The 21,577-nt window shown below is 45.9% G+C and overlaps 3 protein-coding genes and 1 long non-coding RNA gene across 4 annotated transcripts; 3 read left to right on the top strand and 1 right to left on the bottom strand.

Moving 5' to 3' along the window:
• The first annotated feature begins 5,738 nt into the window (after positions 1-5,738).
• LOC124696747 (protein N-terminal asparagine amidohydrolase-like) lies at positions 5,739-8,796 on the top strand. The gene is made up of 8 exons (XM_047229430.1): positions 5,739-5,900; positions 6,347-6,411; positions 6,553-6,646; positions 6,735-6,773; positions 6,872-7,057; positions 7,370-7,548; positions 8,257-8,376; positions 8,579-8,796. Exons 1-8 carry the CDS (start codon positions 5,760-5,762, stop codon positions 8,685-8,687), a joined length of 933 nt encoding a protein of 310 aa, XP_047085386.1. The 5' UTR covers positions 5,739-5,759; the 3' UTR covers positions 8,688-8,796.
• Positions 8,797-12,662: 3,866 nt separating this feature from the next.
• Positions 12,663-14,075, bottom strand: LOC124683992 (aspartic proteinase nepenthesin-1-like). The gene has a single exon (XM_047218404.1). The coding sequence runs from the start codon at positions 14,073-14,075 to the stop codon at positions 12,663-12,665; it is 1,413 nt and encodes a 470-aa protein (XP_047074360.1).
• A 4,544-nt stretch (positions 14,076-18,619) lies between these two features.
• On the top strand, positions 18,620-18,942 carry LOC124660629. The gene is made up of 2 exons (XM_047198464.1): positions 18,620-18,730; positions 18,829-18,942. Exons 1-2 carry the CDS (start codon positions 18,620-18,622, stop codon positions 18,940-18,942), a joined length of 225 nt encoding a protein of 74 aa, XP_047054420.1.
• Positions 18,943-18,946: 4 nt separating this feature from the next.
• LOC124683991 lies at positions 18,947-20,967 on the top strand. The gene is made up of 2 exons (XR_006996873.1): positions 18,947-18,989; positions 20,664-20,967. It is a non-coding gene; the product is annotated as an uncharacterized LOC124683991 (long non-coding RNA).
• Positions 20,968-21,577: the final 610 nt, after the last annotated feature.

Raw genomic sequence — 21,577 nt, 5'->3', positions numbered from 1 at the left:
TGGTGGTGGAGAACTCCGGCGGAGCTTCGCTAAGCGTGCGGGAGCGTTGGAGGAGAGAGGGGCGGCTAGGGTTTGGGAGGGGGTGGCCGGCCACTAAGGGGTGCGGCCAGGCTGTGGTCTTGGGGTGGCCGGCCCCCTCCCCTTGGCCCCTCATTATATAGGTGGAAGCCTCAAGTGTTGGACTACAAGTCTTCGAATAAGACCCGAACCCAAAACCTTCCATGTGATAGGGAAACCTACCCAAGGTGGGAATCCCACTTGGGGTGGGATTCCCCCTTCCATGTGGGGGGTTGGCCGGCCCCCTTGGTGGAGACCAAGGTGGACTCCCCCCTCCTAGGGTTGGCCGGCCATGGGAGGTGGATTCCCTCCGGGACTCCTCCTTCCTTAGTGATTTCTTCCGGACTTTTCTAGAACCTTCTAGAATCTCCCATAGAACCTTCCGGATCATTTTAAATCTTATAAAATGACTTCCTATATATGAATCTTATTCTCCGGACCATTCCGGAACTCCTCGTGATGTCCGGGATCCCATCCGGGACTTCGAACAAATCTTCGAACTCCATTCCATATTCAAGATCTACCATTTCAACATCAAACCTTAAGTGTGTCACCCTACGGTTCGCGAACTATGCGAACATGGTTGAGTACTCTCTCCGACCAATAACCAATAGCGGGATCTAGAGATCCATAATGGCTCCCACATATTCAACGATGACTTTAGTGATCGAATGAACCATTCACATATGATACCAATTCCCTTTGTCACGCGATATTTTACTTGTCCGAGGTTTGATCATCGGTATCACTCTATACCTTGTTCAACCTCGTCTCCTGACAAGTACTCTTTAATCGTACCGTGGTATGTGGTCTCTTATGAACTTATTCATATGCTTGCAAGACATTAGACGACATTCCACCGAGAGGGCCCAGAGTATATCTATCCGTCATCGGGATGGACAAATCCCATCGTTGATCCATATGCCTCAACTCATACTTTCCGGATACTTAATCCCACCTTTATAACCACCCATTTACGCAGTGGCGTTTGATGTAATCAAAGTACCTTTTCCGGTATAAGTGATTTACATGATCTCATGGTCATAAGGACTAGGTAACTATGTATTGAAAGCTTATAGCAAATAACTTAATGACGTGATCTTATGCTACGCTTAATTGGGTGTGTCCATTACATCATTCATACAATGATATAACCTTGTTATTAATAACATCCAATGTTCATGATTATGAAACTAATCATCCATTAATCAACAAGCTAGTTAAGAGGCATACTAGGGACTCTTTGTTGTTTACATATCACACATGTATCAGTGTTTCGGTTAATACAATTATAGCATGGTATATAAACATTTATCATAAACATAAAGATATATAATAACCACTTTATTATTGCCTCTAGGGCATATCTCCTTCATGGTTAGGGTTGGTGGAGTCCAACCTGGACTCCACCTTCCATGGTGATTTCTTCCGGAAAGTTCTAGAACATTCTAGCGCCTTCCATAAATGCACCGGATCATTTCCAAACTTGGAAAGTGACTTCCTATATATGAATCTTATTCTCCGGACCATTCCGGACCTCCTCGTGATGTCCTGGATCCCATCTGAGACTCCGAACAAACATTCGAACTCCATTCCATATTTCATATCTACTTAAAACGACATCAAACCTTAAGTCTGTCACCCTACGGTTCATGAACTATGCAGACATGGTCGAGACTCCTCTCTGACCAATAACCAATAGCGGGATCTGGAGATCCATAATGGATCCCACACATTCAACGATAACTTAGTGGTCGAATGAACCATTTACATACGATACCGATTCGCTTTGTCACGCGATACTTTACTTGTCCGAAGTTCGATCATCGGTATCTCCATACCCAGTTCAACCTCATTACCGACAAGTACTCTTTACACGTACCGTGGTATGTCATCTCTTGTGACCTAGTCACATGCTTGCAAGCTAATTAGACGACATTCCATCGAGAGGGCCCAGAGTATATCTATCCGTTATCGGGATGGACAAATCCCACTCTTGATCCATATGCCTCAACTCTCACTTTCCGAATACTTAATCCCATCTTTATAACCACCCATTTATGCAATGGAATTTGATGTAATCAAAGTATCCTTCCGGTGTAAGTGATTTACATGATCTCATGTTCGAAGGACTAGGTAACTATGTATCGAAAGCTTATAGCAAGTTGAACTTAATGACTTGATCTTATGCTATGCTCATTTGGGTGTGTGTCCATTATATCATTTATCAAATGACATAACCTTGTTACTAATAACTGTAGGGATTCATAGCATAGAAAACAAAAAATTTCCTACCGCGAGAACGCAATCCAAGCCAAGATGCAATCTAGAAGACGGTAGCAACGAGGGGATGAACGAGACTAACCCTTGAAGATTTCCAAAGCCTACGAGATTAGATCTCGTTGTTGCAGAAGATGATCACTTGCCGCTTTCAAAAGCACGTAGAAGATCTTGACGGTGCCACAATCGGGCAGCACCTCCGTAATCGGTCACACATTCGGTGTTGATGAAGACGACGTCCTTCTCCCCGTTCCAGCGGGCAGCGGAAGTAGTAGATCCTCCTTGAATCCCGGCAGCACGACGGCGTGGTGGCGGTGTCGATGGAGATCTCCGGCGGAGCTTCGCTAAGCGTATGCGGGAGAGGTGGAGGATGAGGGGCGGCTAGGGTTTGGGGAGAGGGGGTGGCCGGCCACTATGGGGTGCGGCCAAGCTATGGCTTTGGTGTGGCCGGCCCCCTCCCCTTGCTCCTCATTATATAGGTGGAACCCCCAAGTGTTGGACTACAAGTCTTCGAATAAGACCCAAACCCAAAATCTTCCATGTGTAGGGAAACCTACCCAAGGTGGGATTCCCACTTGAGGTGGGATTCCCACCTTTCCATGAGGGGGGGTGGCCGGCCACCTTGCTGGAGTCCACCTGGGACTCCACCCCCTTAGGGTTGGCCGGCCAAGCTTGGTGGAGTCCCTCCGGGACTCCGCCTTCCATAGTGATTTTTTCCGGACTTTTCTAGAACCTTCCATAAATGCACCGGATCATTTTCAAACTTATAAAATGACTTCCTATATATGAATCTTATTCTCCGGACCATTCCGAACTCCTCGTGATGTCCTCGGATCCCATCCGAAACTCCGAACAAAACTTCGAACTCCATTCCATATTCAATATCTACTAATACGACATCAAACCTTAAGTGTGTCACCCTACGGTTCGCGAACTATGTATACATGGTTGAGACCTCTCTCCGACCAATAACCAATAGCGGGATCTGGAGATCCATAATGGCTCCCACATATTCAACGATGACTTAGTGATCGAATGAACCATTCACATACGATACCGATTCCCTTTGTCACGCGATATTTTACTTGTCCGAGGTTTGATCATCGGTATCTCTATACCTTGTTCAACCTCATCTCCTGACAAGTACTCTTTACTCGTACCGTGGTATGTGGTCTCTTATGAACCATTCATATGCTTGCAAGCTATTTAGACGATATTCCACCGAGAGGGCCCAGAGTATATCTATCCGTCATCGGGATGGACAAATCCCACTGTTGATCCATATGCCTCAACTCATACTTTCCGGATACTTAATCCCACCTTTATAACCACCCATTTACGCGAGTGGCGTTTGATGTAATCAAAGTACCTTTCCGGTATAAGTGATTTACATGATCTCATGGTCGAAAGGACTAGGTAACTATGTATCGAAAGCTTATAGCAAATAACTTAATGACGTGATCTTATGCTACGCTTAATTGGGTGTGTCCATTACATCATTCACATAATGACATAACCTTGTTATTAATAACATCCAATGTTCATGATCATGAAACTATGATCATCTATTAATCAACAAGCTAGTTATACAAGAGGCTTACTAGGGACTCATTGTTGTTTACATAACACACATGTATCAATGTTTCGGTTAATACAATTATAGCATGGTATATAAACATTTATCATAAACACAAAGATATATAATAACAACTTTATTATTGCCTCTTGGGCATATCTCCAACAATAACATCCAATGTTCATGATCACGAAACCATGATCATCTATTAATCAATAAGCTAGTTAAACAAGAGGCTTACTAGGGACTCCTTGTTGTTTACATAACACACATGTATCAATGTTTCGGTTAATACAATTATAGCATGGTATGCAAACATTTACCATAAACATAAAGATATATTATAATAACCACTTTATTATTGCCTCTTGGGCATATCTCCAACACTTCTCGCCGGGGACGAAGCCACTTGGGAGACGAAGGGCGATGTGCGCCATCGGGAATACCTCAGAGGGCCTCCAACTTGGAGGTTGATCTGACGCCATCTTTGGCGTCTGGAGAGGCTGCCCTCTCAGCTAGAAGTCATGGCGGCAATCGAGGGCCGTCATGTGATGATCTCGAGCCTGCAGCAAGAACACCCCGTGGAGCTACGATCCAGCCATCTCTCTCCACCAAACGCCACCACGACGATGAGATCGGGAGGAAGCACTGAAATCACAAACTCCACCACACCCCCCCTGATTTGGGGGGTCCTCGAGCTTATTTGACAGAGTACCTTCTCCAAATCCGCTGCAACCTGCCCTCATCTGCCATGGATAGAAGCAGAGCAGCAGAAGGAGACTTCTCCAGCCGCTACTCAGAGAGGACGAAGAAAAGTTCAACATCGGCATATAGCCAGACTCCATGGAGGAAAAACGATAAAGGAACCCTAGATGCTAAAAACTACTAGGTTACTGTTGTACAAGGAGGGACCCTCTCCTGTCACGCCGGCCACAACCAGAGAGGATAAGGGGAGGGGCTTGCCAGCCCTGGATATAGGAGGAACAAGAGTGACCGGCTGCGTCCAACCGGTCCGTAACAACTTTAAAAAAATAAGTTGCTTCCTCTCTAGTTTCTTCCATAACCTACTTAGCTTATCATGAGGGGTTTTCAAACGAGTTATCTCATAACTAATCTAGAAGTCTAAAACGGTAAGCCCGACGACTTATAGGAAAAGCTCAAGAGGGGTCGCTTAATTTTTACAGTTTTGCTAGTTCTCTTAGTTCTCAGTCGAGTCTTATATTATTAAATTTGCATGTGTTTCGTACACCTAATTTGTAAGTTGCAAATGACGTTGCAACTAGAAAAATATCTTTGCACAACTAGATTTATTTCGTGATTCGTGAATATGGAACTTTGGTTCACTCTAAATTCTTTATTCTTCATATGATCATGTTAATTGCAAATTTGTAGCCAATGGAGTTATTTATTTATATGTCAAACTGAAATTAAATGTATAGTTTCCCATTTATATATGTCTATATTATTAGAGCCGTAAAATAAAAAGTTATTTCGCATGGTGAAGGGCACATGTTGTTGACACACATGGAGAACCTGTTAATGTGATGTTATTCACGAAAATTAAAGAATTAGAAGGTGAAATTTTCAGTGGCAAACTACTCTAAAATCTAAATTAAACGGTCGGACGGAAGGAAACTTCCGACGACTTCCCTTCGTGATTCCCCCAAACCCAACCACGCCAGCTCCGACGGCGATATGCTCCTCGTCGACGGCGAACCCGTCTCCTCCCCCACGGCCACGGTGCGTGCGGTGGGCTCCTGCGCGTTCAAGTCTCTTTTCTCTTCCTGATCTTATCGACTCCCGGTTTTTGCAGGGGAGCAGCGGGAGGGAGCTCGTGGCGGCGCTCATGGGGAACCCCGGGCTCTGCGCCGCGTCCGAACGGCTAAGGGCCGCGCCGGAGAGGCAGATCTCGTCGGGGCCTGAGGGGCCCAGGCACGTCTACGTCTTCCAGCGGGAGTACGCCACGGTGGATCCGGCGCGCGTCGAGGTGCGTGCTCAGGACCTCGCGGTTTGGTCGAGTAGAGCCTGCGGATCCTTGGTCCGATCAGCGTCGTTCGAATCAGCCGGGGGAATCGAGTTATTGTTGCATTGTTCCATATTTTTCATTTCCCATGGAGGAAATCATACTTGTTGCGGACGGGATAAAGGCAGCTGTGACTGTTGTTTCCTGGTAAACGGCCACTATATATGCAGGCACTCCTGGAGTTCACTTTGGAAGTTAGATGTGTGTTTTGATCTACTTACCCAAATTGGTAGATTAGTTTTGAGTTTGTGGTTCTGATAAGCTGACATCCTATTAGAGCACATTATCAACTATCAAGTTCTGCCACATTTCAGCCACTTTATCATTCTTAGAGTAACTAAAGCATTTTTTGGCGTAGACCACTCAAATTGCTTTGAGTTCTGAATTCATCTCTTCTTTTGCATCTGTAGTTAGTGGGCACAGATGAGATGACTACATGTGTGGGTGTTGCAGTTCGCAACAACAAGACTGGAATGTAAGTGAAAAAGAAGCAAACGTTTTATCTGACCCTGTAAGACTTTGTTTTCTTGTGAAAGTCAAAATTTCATGTGGTTTCCCAACTTACAAAAAGAAAGACAGTCACTAATGCTTCTGATTCTGCATTAATTGATTTCAGGACTTCTGTTAGCCATATGGACTTTCCAAAGATTGTAGAAGGAGGGTTCAGACAGATGCTAGAATTACTTGGTGATGACAATGCACCATTTGATGTTTGTCTCTTCACCAGTATCTCCCCTCAAAATATATAATTAGCTGTTAAGCACCAGTGGGAACGTTCTTACAAGCATTTACTTACAGGTTCACCTGATTGGTGGTTTCGATGATGCTTCTACAAAGGTTGAATTAATAAGTTGTTGTCTGGTTAAATTTCTTTTAGATCTCTTGTTTGTCAAAATATATATGGGGAACCATTTATTTACCATTTAGCCCTACAGGTTGTCCATTCTTCTGGAGGGAAACACAACAAACAGGAAGGACACTCCCATCCACTTTGTTGCAAGATAGTTGAAGTGCTGCATAAATTCGAGCAACAATTCCACCTTCGGTCTTTTTGTGTTCTTGGGAACAACACTATGACTGATTCTTATGGCAATGCACGACCAATAGTTGGTGGATTTGTGGTTAGTGAGTTCCTCCCGATCTGAATCTACTAGAGCATTGATTGGTAGTTTTTATTTCTATTTTTATTGTCAGTGAGCACCACAAACCTTGTTACCTGTAGCACAAGGAACATTTGAATTTTAATTCAAAAAGAGAAGGAAAAAGAGGGAGGGGAAATTCTATTTTGCCCGCATCTCGGACTACCATTTCATTTATGTAGTTTGTGTAATCTGCAATTATTCCCGCATGTAACTGTTATTTTAAAGCCATCTTTAAACATACCCCACTTTAGAAGAAGTTTTCTCACAAACAGACACTTCTGCTGTCTTCAGATGGAAACATCATCTGGTGTTGTTTCTCCTGCAAGCTTTGACATGACTTCAAGGTGTCCTGATGAAATAGTCAGAAGAATTCGTGTGAGTGTTTGTTCATATGATCCAAGTTGGAAAGGGAAGTTACTGGAGACCTACGACACACACGCTGATATTTTCCAAATTGCCCCTGCCTGCTGGTCCGTTTCTTATATCTTCCCATCAATTTCGTTATTCAGCCTCTTCGTCTCTAAGTATCGACCTTCTGTCGCTGAATATTAATCTATGGACATAGGCATTAGGTTAGATCAAACAGGTTGCTTCTTTGCTTCAGTCTGATCTTCAAAATTTCCGTAGGTGTAGTACAACTTCGAAAGAAATGTTGGACGTTTTCATTATTGCAAAAGGACAGTTTTAGCATCTTGCCTGAATTGCTGTTATCATACTCCATATATGTGTAATGACCCTTACCCCTATGCATGAAGTACTCTACAGTATTTATTTCACTTTCTGTAATTCATCGGTGAATTGAACAGTGGATAGGAATCATTTCTATTCATGGGTAGGCCCTGTTTAGGCTCAAGATTCGACCCACTGCCATATTTCCAACACCCAATAAAATTTACAACTGTTTGTGGGAAATGGACAATAAAATAACATTTTCAGGCTTTGATCCTTGCCCAGTTTCCATCATGAACACCTTATAACAGGAAGATAAAGGAAATGTGTTCCTTCTGGCTATTTTAATAGTGGGTTTTTGTTGTCAACTTGTCATTCATATAAACTGCATCTTGAATAATACTCTGGGAAATTTTAAGAGTATACTTATTACAAATTTAAGTACTTGTGCCTCCCTACTTTGTTGGTTAAGTACTATTCCGTGTGATTCTCTTCTCCTGCTTGTATAGGATGCCAGACTGGGCAGAACTAGCATCCTCTCTTAACGAGCTTTCAGACTCTGAAATCCTGCTTCAGTGCTCCACCTCTCCAGCGGCAGAACCACCTCATTTTGTTGAAACTGAGAGAAGGTGTGTGGTTTTATCCTACATACTAGAAACTGTCTTGCATAACCCTTTTATTTTACCATATCTTAATGATTACTGTCAAATGTGAGCCTAATAATATTATTGTTCATTTGGGTAAAATCACCTTCATGAATGAAACAATGGTGTGCATTCAGATTTGAGTGAAATATATGGTTTATTCTTGCTTTGTAATTTCCTGTTGTAGGATATGGAAATACATGATGGAGAATCCAGACTGGGAAGACACATTTCCAAAGTACAAGCCCCGGGTCTTCCGTTGGACCGATGATGGAAGGTGGTCAAGGCACTCTTAGCATCGTCCTGATCTTGTCATCAATTGGTGCTCTACAAGTGAAACAAGACATTGTGATCCCAGTCAAATTCACCATTTACATTCGCTTTTCAGCTTCAGTTATCTCATGTATTTTCATAGTTTTAAATAGCTGGCTATAGCCCCGCTATAGCCCGGCTATAGCCTTTCGAGCAAGGTGCGGCTAAAGGCCTTGGCGCGCTGGGTCTCTTGGGCGGCGTAGGCAATGCAAGGATGGTCGACGAGGGCGTGACCACGACGAGTGGCCAGCCGGCTAGCTGCAAGCTTCTCCCTGATCCATCCATCCCATTGACTGTCCGAGTGCCTTGTTCATCAATCCCATTGATCCATCAAGCATCTCCTCTCTCTTACCCCAATCTCGACGAAGAACTAATACGACGTAAGTAATTTCCTCCATAGAGTTGGCAGCCTACGAGGCTTTTTTAGTCCTTTTTTTTTCCTTGCCACAGCCCTCTAGTCTTCCAACACGGCGGGGCCGACGACCCTGTGAGGCCAGGTTCACGTCAAACCTGGGAACTTCGCTCAAGCGTTGTGAGGCGAGGCGAGGAGAGGCCTTGGCAACTCCGTCTGGGTCGTTTGGTGGCAGAGGCGAGTCAAGCCAGCCAGCCAGCAGCTTGAGCGAAGTTGCCTGGTTTGAGCGGGTGGCTGTTCCCTAACCATGACGAGTGGCCAGCCAGCCAGCTGCGAGCTTCTTCCCTGATCCATCTATCTCATTGTCTGCCGGAGCGCCTTGTTCATCAATCCCAGTTGACTTGTCAAGCATCCTCTATCTCTCTCTCTCTTACCCAATCTCGCCTAAGAACTAATTCAACCTAAGTAATTTCTTCCATGGATTTGGCAAGCCTACAAGGCTTTTTAGTCCCTTTTTTTCTTGCCACACCCCTCTAGTCTACCAACACCCTGACGGATTAAAGTCCACCGAGCCAGAGGAGAAAAAAAATCCTGGGAACCCCAACAGCCTTCTTAACTCACATGCCATAAGTAGTCCCACGAAAGTTGTGCCATCTCTTTAGTTAACCTTCGCTAATTTGGGGAGACCTACACTCCACGTCACAGATCCGTGGAGTTCAAAATCTGGGCCATCCATCACAGGCATAGGGGAAAACTGAGATCAATCTTTCTGGTTAGCTCTCTCTCTCTATCTCTCTCTCTCTCTCAATCTTGCCGAAGGCTTTTTTTCTTGTTTATTCCATTGTTTTTTCCTTGCAATAACCGACGCTTGGCCTACACTCGCCTACCTAACCCCATGCCATGACGGGGCTAGCGACTCTGTGATAACATGTGTGTCCCAAACATGGGAACTTGACTCGCTTCCAGCCTCCGGTGAGTCGGCGCCATCGTAAACACAACCGAGTAAGCTATGCTGACCAACCAGAGAATCATGTAGCTCAGTCTTTTTTCTTCTTCTCATCCTACGACACACACGCTGATATTTTCCAAATTGCCCCTGCCTGCTGGTCCGTTTCTTATATCTTCCCATCAATTTCGTTATTCAGCCTCTTCGTCTCTAAGTATCGACCTTCTGTCGCTGAATATTAATCTGTGGACATAGGCATTAGGTTAAATCAAACAGGTTGCTTCTTTTCTTCAGTCTGATCTTCAAAATTTTCGTAGGTGTAGTACAACTTCGAAAGAAATGTTGGACGTTTTCATTATTGCAAAAGGACAGTTTTAGCATCTTGCCTGAATTGCTGTTAATCTGTTATCATACTCCATATATGTGTAATGACCCTTACCCCTATGCATGAAATACTCTACAGTATTTATTTCACTTTCTGTAATTCATCGGTGAATTGAACGGTGGATAGGAACCATTCCTATTCATGGGTAGGCCCTGTTTAGGCTCAAGATTTGACCCACTGCCGTATTCCAACACCCAATAAAATTTACAACTGTTTGTGGGAAATGGACAATAAAATAACATTTTCAGGCTTTGATCCTTGCCTAGTTTCCATCATGAACACCTTATAACAGGAAGATAAAGGAAATGTGTTCCTTCTGGCTATTTTAATAGTGGGTTTTTGTTGTCAACTTGTCATGCATATAAACTGCATCTTGAATAATACTCTGGGAAATTTTAAGAGTATACATATTACAAATTTAAGTACTTGTGCCTCCCTACTTTGTTGGTTAAGTAACTATTCCGTGTGATTCTCTTCTGCTTTTATAGGATGCCAGACTGGGCAGAACTAGCATCCTCTCTTAACGAGCTTTCAGACTCTGAAATCCTGCTTCAGTGCTCCACCTCTCCAGCGGCAGAACCACCTCATTTTGTGGAAACTGAGAGAAGGTGTGTGGTTCTATCAACTAGAAACTGTCTTGCATAACCCTTGTTTTACCATATCTTAAGTATTACTGTCAAATGTGAGCCTAATAATATAACTGTTCATCTGGGTAAGATCACCTTCATGAATGAAACAAGCCCCGGGTCTTCCGTTGGACTGATGATGGAAGGTGGTCAAGGCACTCTTAGCATCATCCTGATCTTGTCATCAGTTGGAGCTCTACAAGCGAAACAAGACTCTGCGATCCCAGTCAAATTCACCATTTCCATTGGCTTTTCAGCTTCAGTTATCTCATGTATTTGCCATAGGTGATTCATGTATTATTTGGACTCACCATAAATGTATGGCGAGAATCCGACTTGGAGTTGGTGTGTTACATGCCCGGTTGGTACGCCACGTTGTCGATTCATGCATATTAAATCCTTTGCATCGACTACGTATTGTGGTCAGAGGAGCGGCAGTTAGGTGTTGTCTAAGGTTGTGGCAAGTAATTTTTTTCGTTGTGGTTTTCAATGGTGTGTTTGAAATTTACTCCCTCTCTTGTACGCGTGTCTCTGAGTTGAGTGATCCAGTCTCTGAATCTTTGGACATGCCTCTTGTGCAACAAACTTTTGCCCCAGAGATGCTCAGATCATTCTTTCCATCCCAATTGCTGAACAATCCGAGGATTACTTATTTACTTGGCCTGGCATGTGGACAAAAAAGCTGTTTTCTTTTGGGTAAAGTCTGCTTATAAATTACATGATGATGTGCTGCAGCGTGAGAGTCGTCCAAACTTTGATCCACAACCAGAGCAGCTGATTTGGAAAAGACTGGAAAATGAACTGCCCTCCAAAGGTTCTACACTTTCAATGGAGATTTTGCCATAACAGCCATACCCTATACATGTGTTTGAACTGAATACTAGATGCACGGTTTGCTCTATCAGTTTCTAGATGTGAGTCATTTGTTTATCGAATGTAAAGAAGTGAAGAAATTGTGGCGTGCACTCAAGCTAGAAGATGTCAGACTTCTTTTAAGGGGTTGTGCAAATCCGGTGTAGGTCATGGAGTGCCTCCAATCAATTTCAAATGACAAGGGCATGAAAGGTGTGGCGCTTCTCTAGCGTTGGTGGCAGGAACGAAACAAGATAAATCATTAAGATCAACGCCTGAGTAGTAGACTGGATTATACTACTAAATTTAGACATTTTAGGATATAAAAAGTCACATGTGATGGATATATTACAAATTTCTTCCTGCTTATGAATTGGCCAAGGATACTCTCATAGTCACATGTATATTATCTTATTGGTGACTTATGTTGATTAGTTTTTCACTACTCTTTGTAGAAGATGAAGAATCTCCGAGGAGGTGAAAGAATTTACAGTTTCTAATAGATTGAGAATTTCGTTATTCTAAGTAGTAGTATTGTTTTACAGAGAGTTTGAAATATAGAGAAGCTTTGGTTGATGAGTATTTGATTGGATTACTAAATTTTAGGAGTTTTCTGGAGCAAGAAAATGCAATTAATTAAGATCCGTTCATGCATGTAGAAGATCGAACAAATCCATGGGAAAACCCAACAAGCTTTCAAATTTGAATAACTGTGAATTTGTATTCAATTTCGATGAAATACTACTGTACGTATAATGTGAAAGACAGTGTAAGACTCGGACTCGGACTCGGACTCGATCAGAGCTTGTTGCAGCGTGCGGGCGCGAAGCTCATCTTATTGGCTTCGAGGTCGTAGACGATGTGGGTGTTCTGCTGCTGGAAGTTGCCTATGATGGTGAAGCCGTCGTCGACGCCTGACGAATCGATGACCAGGCACAGCCCGTCGCCGGCGCCGGTGCCGTCAACGTCTTGGACGTGCAGCATGTAATTCTCCCGCGGGATGTCCCAGTCGGCGCCGTCCAGGTGGAGGATGAGCTTGGGCACACGCACTTTGGTCGTGTCCGCCGCAGTGGAGGACGAAGAGGAGATGGCGGCGAAGCACAGCCTGCCGTCGGAGTTGTTTGCGACGGGCAGCGGCATCTGCGACACGAACGCCTCCTGGAGGCTTTCGAACACGGCCTGCGGGAAGTTGGTGATGGATGTGCCGGAGTCGATGATGGTCCCGCCCGAGCCGTCGTCCTTGATCGCGAAGACGGAGGCGTTGAAGGGCAGTCGCGTCTTGCCGACGGTGATCCCTTGGAGCGAAAGGTAGTAGAACAAGCTGCCCGCGGGGCCTGGGGCGAACGGGGTGGACTGGATGGGCCCCGTGGCCTGCGCTTGGAGGCTGTCCATCGTGCCCAGGAACACCGGGCTGGTCGTGCCATCTGCTATGGCCGTGAGGCAATACGAGAAGCTGGTGACTTTGAGCTGCGAAGGCAGCGACAGCGGCCCACGGGCGAAGCCGGCGACGCCCGACTCGTTGGATATGAAGCTGCCGGTGTTGTACACGCCACATCCGAAGCGGAGGCTCGGCACGGCGGCGACGCCCGTGCCGTTTGGCGCCTGGAACGTGAAGGTGTCCTCCATGATCTTGCCCGTCGTGACCGTTTGGTCGGCGTAGGCGTAGACGTAGAAGCAAACGTTGTCGTCGGCGGCGCACCCGGAGAGCGGGAGGCCTCCTCCGCTCCGGCAGAGAGGGTCGGTGCAAGAGAGGCCACGGACGGTGGCGGAGGCAGAGGTGTCCACCAGAGGGAGCGGCTGGTCGAAGCAGACGATGCACCCGCACTGCGTCCAGATTAGGTCGCTGCCGGTGTCCAACGCCAGCGCCACCGGCTGCGGCCTCGGCGTGCCGATACCGAAGTGGATGAGGTACTCGGAACCGTAGTACTCCGTGTCGGTGTTGCCGCGAGCCATCGGCACGGTCACCGCCTCAGCCTTGCTGGCGTCGCCGGGGCGGGCGGATGAAGAATACCGCAGGCTGGCCGCTCGTGCCGTCGAACGAGCAGCCATCCGGCGGAGCAGCTCGCCGTTGGTGAAGCCACGCCCGCTGTCGACGTGCGTGAGGTCGGCGCGCAAGGCGGCGCTGGTCGCCCAGGTGCAGGGCTGACAGGCGAACACGATAGCTAGGAAAAGAAGGCAGGGTAAAAGCTTCAACGCTGCCAGATCTTTCATCGTACACAAGCGCAAGCTTAAAAACTACTGTACTTGACTTGGATTCCCGTGCAGGCTCTCTTGTATTGGCAGTTGTAGCAACCGTACGTGGCTTTGTAAGCAAAACAGGCTTAGATGATCGAGATGTGTTTGGAGAGGCAAGAGCGCAGCGCTCAGGCTGGACGCGCCGTGTCTCTTTATATTATAGTGATAATTAGGGTTTGGTTACAATCTTGTACAACAAGGCCGGGTTAATCAGCCTAACAAACAACGAATATAATCTATCTATCTGAATCGCTTAATTAAATATAAACAACTCAGTTTCAGTTTAGAGCTACCAATATATTCAAACGAATATGAACAACTCAGTTTCAGTTTAGAGCTACCAATATATTCAAACGGGGTTTAAGTGATTCAGATATATAGATTATATATATCGTTGTTAGTTAAGGAAATCCAGTCAGATGGCTGCTTCCTGAAAATCCGATCGTTAGCCTAGACTCAACCGGCTCGCGGCGTGAAAATATAACACGCGGCAAATGGGCGTCCCTGGGGGATCTGATTTCCCAGCCGTCGGATCGGCTATCTTGGACGGTCAGATCTGCTTCTACTGAATGTAGCAAAAAAATACCTCCCGACAGCAAAAACATACCCCGTTTTTGCTACATTGTAGCAAAAAACGTTCAGTTACGAAATCAAATAAAAAGGCTGAGCTCGCCGGAGATCTCGCCGGAGAGCTCGTAGCAATTTTTTTAAATTAAAGTAACAAAACAACAAAACAATTATAGCAAAAAAATAGCATCACATCGTGATAATATGTTTGCTATGTTGTCTCCGGCGATGTCTCTGACGATTTTCATCTTTGCTACATTATCACATTTTTTTGCTACGTGGTCTCCGGGGAGGTCTCCAACGAGCCCAGCCTTTTTATTTTTTTTCTGAACGAACCGTTTTTTGCTTCAGTCATTTGCTGCCGGGGGTGATTTTTTGCTGCCGAAGGTGTTTTTTTGCTACATGCAAATCTAACCATCAAAATGGTTGATCCGACGGCTGGGGACCTGGGGTTGGGAGAGCCTTATCCCCCGGGGGCAACGAATCATTTTCCTTAACGAAATAACATGTGACTAATCAGTCAACTTAGTTCTCACTCAAATAATATTTTTGAATTTCATTTGCACTCTATGTCGCAACTCAACACGAACCATAAAATAAATCTAGTTGTGCAAAGATATTTTTTTAGTTGCAACCTCATTTACAACTTGCAAATTAGGTGTACGAAACTCGACTGAGAACTAAGAGAACTAGCAAAACTGTAAAAATTAAGCGATCCATCTTGAGCTTTTCCTATAAGTGGTCGGGCTTATCATTTGAGGCTTCTAGATTAGTTATGAGATAACTCGTTTGAAAGCCCCTCCTGATAAGCTAAGTAGGTTATGGAAGAAAAGAGGAAGCAACTTGTTTTTTTAAGTTGTTACACACCGGTTGGAGGCAGACGGTCACTCTTGTTCCTCTCCCCAACCCGACTCTCCTGCTGTCCTATATCTAGGGCCTGCAGACCCCTCCCTTTCTCCTCTCTGGTTGTGGCCGGCGTTGAGACATGAGAGGGTCCCTCCTTGTACAACATTAACCTAGCAGTTTTTAGCATCTAGGGTTCCTTTATCATTTTTCCTCCATGGAGTCTGGCTATATGCCGATGTTGATCTTTTCTCAGTCCTCTCCGAGTAGCGGCTGGAGAAGCCTCCTTCAGTCCTTCTGTTGCTATGCTTTTATCCATGGTGGATGGGGTAAGGTTGCAGCGGATTTGGAGAAGGTGCTCTATCAAATAAGCTTGAAGACCCCCCAGATCAGGGGGTAGCTGTGGTAGAGTTTGGGATTTCAGTGTTTCCTCTCGATCTCGTCGTCGTGGTGGCGGTTGGTGGAGAGAGGTGGCTGGATCGGAGCTCCATCGGGTTTTCTTGCTGCAGGCTGGAGATCATCACATTGAGGCCCTCGATTGCCGCCATAACTTCTGGCTGAGAAGGAAGCCTCTCCAGACGCCAAAGATGGCGTCAGCTCAACCTCCTAGTCTAAGGTATTCCCGCCGGTGCAAATCACCCTTTGTCTCCCAAGTGGCTTCGTCCCCGGCGAGAAGAAGGCCGACCGGCGGTGGAGTCCTTATTGTTGCGGTGGAGAAGATGACTTGATTGCCTTTCTGTTTTATGTTTCAGGGTCCTTTGTGCTAAATTCTAGGACTGCGATGTAATGTTAGTTTACTTTGGGGTCCTGTTTATATTTTGTATTCCACCGACGACAAATATATTGCAGCACTATACCCTTGTGGGCCTTCCCCTGTTAAAAGAAGGCTATTACAACTTACTTTTTCAGCCTTTAGAAGAACTAAGCGTCTATGTCTTGAGCAATACCGCGGACTTAAACTTCAATGTTACTCTAGGCACAACGTTTCTTGTAGATGATCCATTTGTTATTAAACTAATAATAAACATAGACGTTTACAAATATGTACATAGGCTTAGGGCATCTCCAACCACGCGACCCGTTTGGGTCGCGCGCTGCGCCCAACGCGCGGACGCAGCGCATAATCAAGGAAATAGAAAAAGATTTGTAAAAATGCGAATTTAAACGAAATTTCATTGAACATATGCCCTATTTTGGCCAAATTTCCTATTTTGGGCAAATAAAACTAACAAAAGAAGCCCCTATATGGGCTTTTAAATTTAAACTAATAAAAAACCCTCTATTAGGGTTTGGTCGGCGGCGCGGTGGCCGCCGGTGCGCCGCCTAGCCCCTGTGGGCGTCGTCGGCGACGTCGTCGTCGTGGACGACGTCCCCGGGCGACGACGCGCTGTTGTGGCTCGACCGCGCCGGGGACTCCGGCCACGGAGACCACAGGGCCTCCTCCCAAGCCGAGTCGGGGTCCTAAGCCACCCGAGGCTGCGGCGGCGCACGGAGCAGCGCCTCCTCCCTGAGGCGCTGCTGCCTCTCCTGCCAGGCGCGGCGCCTGGCCTCCTGGCGCCACCGCTGCTCCGCGCGGCGCCTGTCCTCCTGCCGCGGCGCTCCTCGTCGGCGCGGCGCCTGGCCTCCTCCCGCCGCGCCTCCTCCTCCTCCTCCCGTCGCGCCAGATCCCCTCCAGTCCCCATTTAATAGACTCCCTGGTCACCGACAGGTGGGCCCCAGGGAGACGAGGCGACCAGCGCCCCGGACGCGAGCGGACGGCGCGTGCCATCCGTGGCAACGCAAACCTAGCCCAGATTTGGGCCGGGTTTGCGTCGTTCCGGACGCCGCGGCCGTCCGCTTTTGCGGTGCGTCCCCACGTTGGGCCGCGTTTTTTTCCGGCTCGACCCATCCGGACGCGCGGGCGTGGTTTGGGTCGCTCCGTTGGAGTTGCCCTTACCCCCATGAACCCACACATACCTTATCTCTACGAGCACCTTTGAGAGGCTTAGTTTTTTTAAAATATTATATATTAAGCAAGCAAGCCGCCTCATTAAAAACATTCCAGTCCCCTTAGGTACCCTGGTAAGGAAAATAGTGCCTAAAAAACTTGCTGCTGCACCATCAAGTGATCGTTACATCACTAATGAGTTCCTGACGAATAAATATAGGGGAATCAACGCCCCAATTACAAGAGACATTATTGACAAAACTAAATCTAGCTAATTCGTGAGCTACTCTATTAGCATCCCTCGGTAGTGTTTAAACTCAATAATTCCAATGTGTGTGACCAGATCGACACAGTTGGCGAACATGGTTGAGGCTTCATTCCACCATCGTTCTTCTCCATTGCATGCTTCAATCGTCTCGAGTGAGTCAGATTCAGCTTGGACTCTGCTACAACCCAGCCTTTTGATCAGGTTTAGGCATTCTCTTATTGCTAAAGCCTCGGCCATCGAGGCCGACGGGACATGTGAAATCATTGAACAAGCTCCAACAACAAATCTTCATTGGTAATCCCGGACAATAGCCCCCATAGATCCCGAGCCAGAGTCCACATGAAATGATGCGTCAACATTTAGTTTCATATACCTGGGTGGCGGTTTAGATCACTTCACCAGCCCGCTACTTTGGGGTTTTGGGGCCTTTGCATGATTCGATACTATAGAAAGAATAGACATCATAGCCTGATTGATAGGTGGCACTTCTTCATCATGTGTTCTTCTCCTTCTCATCCACCACAGGTACCAAGAACAAACCCCTATCACCTCTTTGAGACCAATAGAATTAAACCCTGGCATAATAGTGTCCCTCATAAGTAAAAGAGACTCGAGACTGAGATTGATAAAATCTTATTGATGGTAATGTCGTCTCCAGCTGCCCCCGTGCACCAAAGCGGCCCAGGGCCTACCACGAGCAAAGAACAGGTCCATGGGCCGGCAGCAGCCGTCATTTCGGCCCGGCCATCGACCGTCACTCCACTCCCACCATTCCACATTTCCACCGTTCCGTTCCGTTCCGCCGCCCCCAATATTCCCGAGTCGCCGTCCCCCACCCACCATCTCCCGACGGCAACGTCCTCCTCCAGCCGGCCACCCCACCCACCTCTACCGGCGGCGCGAGGTCAGCGGGCAATGGCGCCGCCCGGTTCGCGCCGGTGGGCGTACGTGCGGATCATGGCCGGCACCATCCTCGGCGGCGGCCTCGGCTTCTACGTCATGCACCGCATCGAGACCTCCTACAAGGCACGCCGGATCCCGCCCCCCTACCGAGCTTCTTAACGCATTTCGTCCAGCCAGGCCCGCGGCGCTCACTTAATTCCGCTCTTCTTGCGCGCGCGCAGGCCAAGATGGAGGAGAGGCTGCAGAGGTACGAGGCGCACATGCTCGCCAAGGCCAAGGAGGCGCAGGACGAGGGGCCCCGCGAGGACCAGGCGCAGCGCTTGCCGGACTTGTGATCCACTCCTCTTCTCTTGAGGGCTGCCCCGCCTTCTCGAGCTGTTAGGTGAGTACTAGTAGCTGTATGATAAATCTTGGAACTCGATGCCGAGATTCAGCTGTTTCTGTTCCTTGTTATTACCCGACTGTTCAGATTTAGGCTTCAGCATTTTAATTGGGCTGTGGTTATCTGATCCAGCCGAAAACCAATTTATGCCTTGCTAGCATCCAGCTACCCCAGTGGTTTCCTCTGGTTGCGGCAACCAGCTTACTGCTTCAGTTCTTTCCGGGTTCAACTACACGTCTACACGTACTGTCGAGCGAGTTGGCGAGGCTTGTTAGTACCTTCGGCTTTATCTATTATTGTTGCCTTTGTCATTACCACCATGGAGGATTAGGTATATAGCAAACCAACAAATCTTGTTGTGCTGATAGCTTTGGTAATTGGCATAACTGAAACATCAGAATGTAGAGATATGTCACCAAGGACCATTGGTAAGCTGAAGTTTTAGGATCTTTTTCATACCAAAATAACAAAAATAAATGAATTATGGAGGTTAAGAATTTTAGCTTGTATATGGCACAATAGATTGTATTGGAAAATGTAATTTTTTAAAACTCCCCCAGGTTGACCATAGGAATTGATTTTTTTTAATGTGACCATAGGCACTATGGTAATGGCAAATCATATTGTGGTTGCCCATCGAAGGTTATCTTAAGTGGCCAATCTGTTGGCCGCCCACTTATTCTTGTAACATGATGGGGAAACCAACATATGAAAACATATCTGGAGCATCACATAAAAGATGAACATCATATAAAAATGTATGATTTGTTGCAAGCTGTGAACACATACAATTAAGAAGGGAGTAGTAAATATGCTTAATGTTACTGTAACAAATACACATAGTCAAACTACAGAGCCTTTCCATGGTGAACAGCAAGTAATGCCTGTTTCTAGCTTTTCAGTCATGTGTTGTATCTCCATGAAAAAGGGGGATTTATTAACCTATATGCGGGTTTGAGCTGTTGAAGACGATACACAACCTCAGCTTACGATAGTCAAACTACTGATTTTTTGATAAATAATGCAATTTTTTTTGTTGCAAAGTGTATTTCTCCAACATATGAGGATTGACAATATTGTAAAGTACCAGATAATTGAAATATCAAATGATTAACTATTATAGATGCACGACAGTAAGAGGGAGTAGTAAAATTTAAAGGCGTGTAATGATAGAAGAACTCTAACCAGGCACCTACAAGAGCGGCAGTACACGTCTAAAATCCAATTGCTCATGAAAGCACCCTGAAGAGTGATGACTACGATTCCTCATTGTTGAAGTTCTCAGAAATGGTTTCACTAAAAAATAGTTCTCTGAAAAGAACTCTTAACGACTGACACTAAAAGAACTCAAGAGGAATACCACAAGATTTTACATGACTCTTTCTATTTCAGCAATATTCCCAAACTCCACCTGATAGCCTTTTCATGCATCCTGAACATTTACACCAGTATAGTATACTCCTACTATTCATGCTGCTTATGTTCAGAATATAATCTCGCATGTTGGAGATGTGCCATCCTGAACTTTGTGGGAGTTTATTCCTCTTTTTGAACAAGAGTTCTGGAAGTATTTTCCATGTTGAACTGACTATTGATCCTGTATATTTGCTCTCACATCGCCCAAGTACATTCAGCTGGATTTTAACTGACTCGTATTCAGTTGTCTGTTTGCAGAACATGATCCAGCGGCACACATCATCCACACTGTTTCCCTAGAAGTATCTGCCATGTACTTCCCGCATCTATGCTTTGGTTATAAAGATGAACATGAAAAAGTACATCTTCCTTTTTGTAAAGAATGAGGGTAGCATCAGCTGAGACTTATGGTAAACTGCAAGTCTTTACTGTAAGATTCAGACCAGCTGTATGAAAGTAGAACGTTTAATTGTATAAGTAGTCTTCCGTGACAAATTTCACCTCTGCTCCGGACGCTCTGAACAGGAAGAAATCCACATTTGCCTCTAGTAAGGTTACCAATGGTTCATTTGTCGCTATAAATTGTAATACTGGTGTTACGAAGAGAATGCATCCTTTATTTTTCATGCCATTGCCTGCCCATAGTTCCACAAAAGAATCAGTTTCCAATGCGGGAGTTAAGAGTTGGAGGTCTGATTTCTCGTCGCATTAGAAGATGGTCGGAGTGTGGCATGGTTAGGGGGATTCCTGTGGTGGCCATAGGACTGGTGGTGGTGTTTGTGGGAGCAGTGAGGCGGCCTAGTAGTGGCGTGGGCAAGGGAGATAGCTCGTTACAGCAACTCTAGCAAATACCCTATGGTGCCCCATCCTCCATAATTTTGCCGATTTTAGATGCCGATGGGGCCAAAAACAAATGGCGTTAGCAGAAGCCCTACTCTGGCCTCTCTAAGTTTTTTGTGCAGAAGCGTGTTCAAAACAGCCGGGTTGGGCCTTCAAAATAAGTGCTCAACCTTGAAAATATGTAGGCGTTTGATGGCGACCCACGCTGAAGCCATTTGCAATTTCCTCCTGCAGTTTTCTCGGGGGAGACTTGTATAGGATCTATCTATTAGGTGAGATCATAGGATCAACTCACATAAAACATGTTTTTATCATGTGAATAAATCTGAAAA

This window comes from Lolium rigidum, chromosome 1, assembly GCF_022539505.1.
Source record: "Lolium rigidum isolate FL_2022 chromosome 1, APGP_CSIRO_Lrig_0.1, whole genome shotgun sequence".
Taxonomy (NCBI): domain Eukaryota; kingdom Viridiplantae; phylum Streptophyta; class Magnoliopsida; order Poales; family Poaceae; genus Lolium; species Lolium rigidum.
The sequence above is the reverse complement of the archived record's forward strand: the minus strand, read 5'-3'. Positions and strand labels throughout refer to the sequence as shown.

Coding starts and splice junctions, on each gene's coding strand:
- LOC124696747 (XM_047229430.1), top strand. CDS start 5,760: ATGGGGAACCCCGGGCTCTGCGCCGCGTCCGAACGGCTAAGGGCCGCG. Junction 7,058..7,369: donor CAATAGTTGGTGGATTTGTG/GTTAGTGAGTTC, acceptor TGCTGTCTTCAG/ATGGAAACATCATCTGGTGT. Junction 7,549..8,256: donor CAAATTGCCCCTGCCTGCTG/GTCCGTTTCTTA, acceptor CTGCTTGTATAG/GATGCCAGACTGGGCAGAAC.
- LOC124683992 (XM_047218404.1), bottom strand. CDS start 14,075: ATGAAAGATCTGGCAGCGTTGAAGCTTTTACCCTGCCTTCTTTTCCTA.
- LOC124660629 (XM_047198464.1), top strand. CDS start 18,620: ATGGCGCCGCCCGGTTCGCGCCGGTGGGCGTACGTGCGGATCATGGCC. Junction 18,731..18,828: donor GCATCGAGACCTCCTACAAG/GCACGCCGGATC, acceptor GCGCGCGCGCAG/GCCAAGATGGAGGAGAGGCT.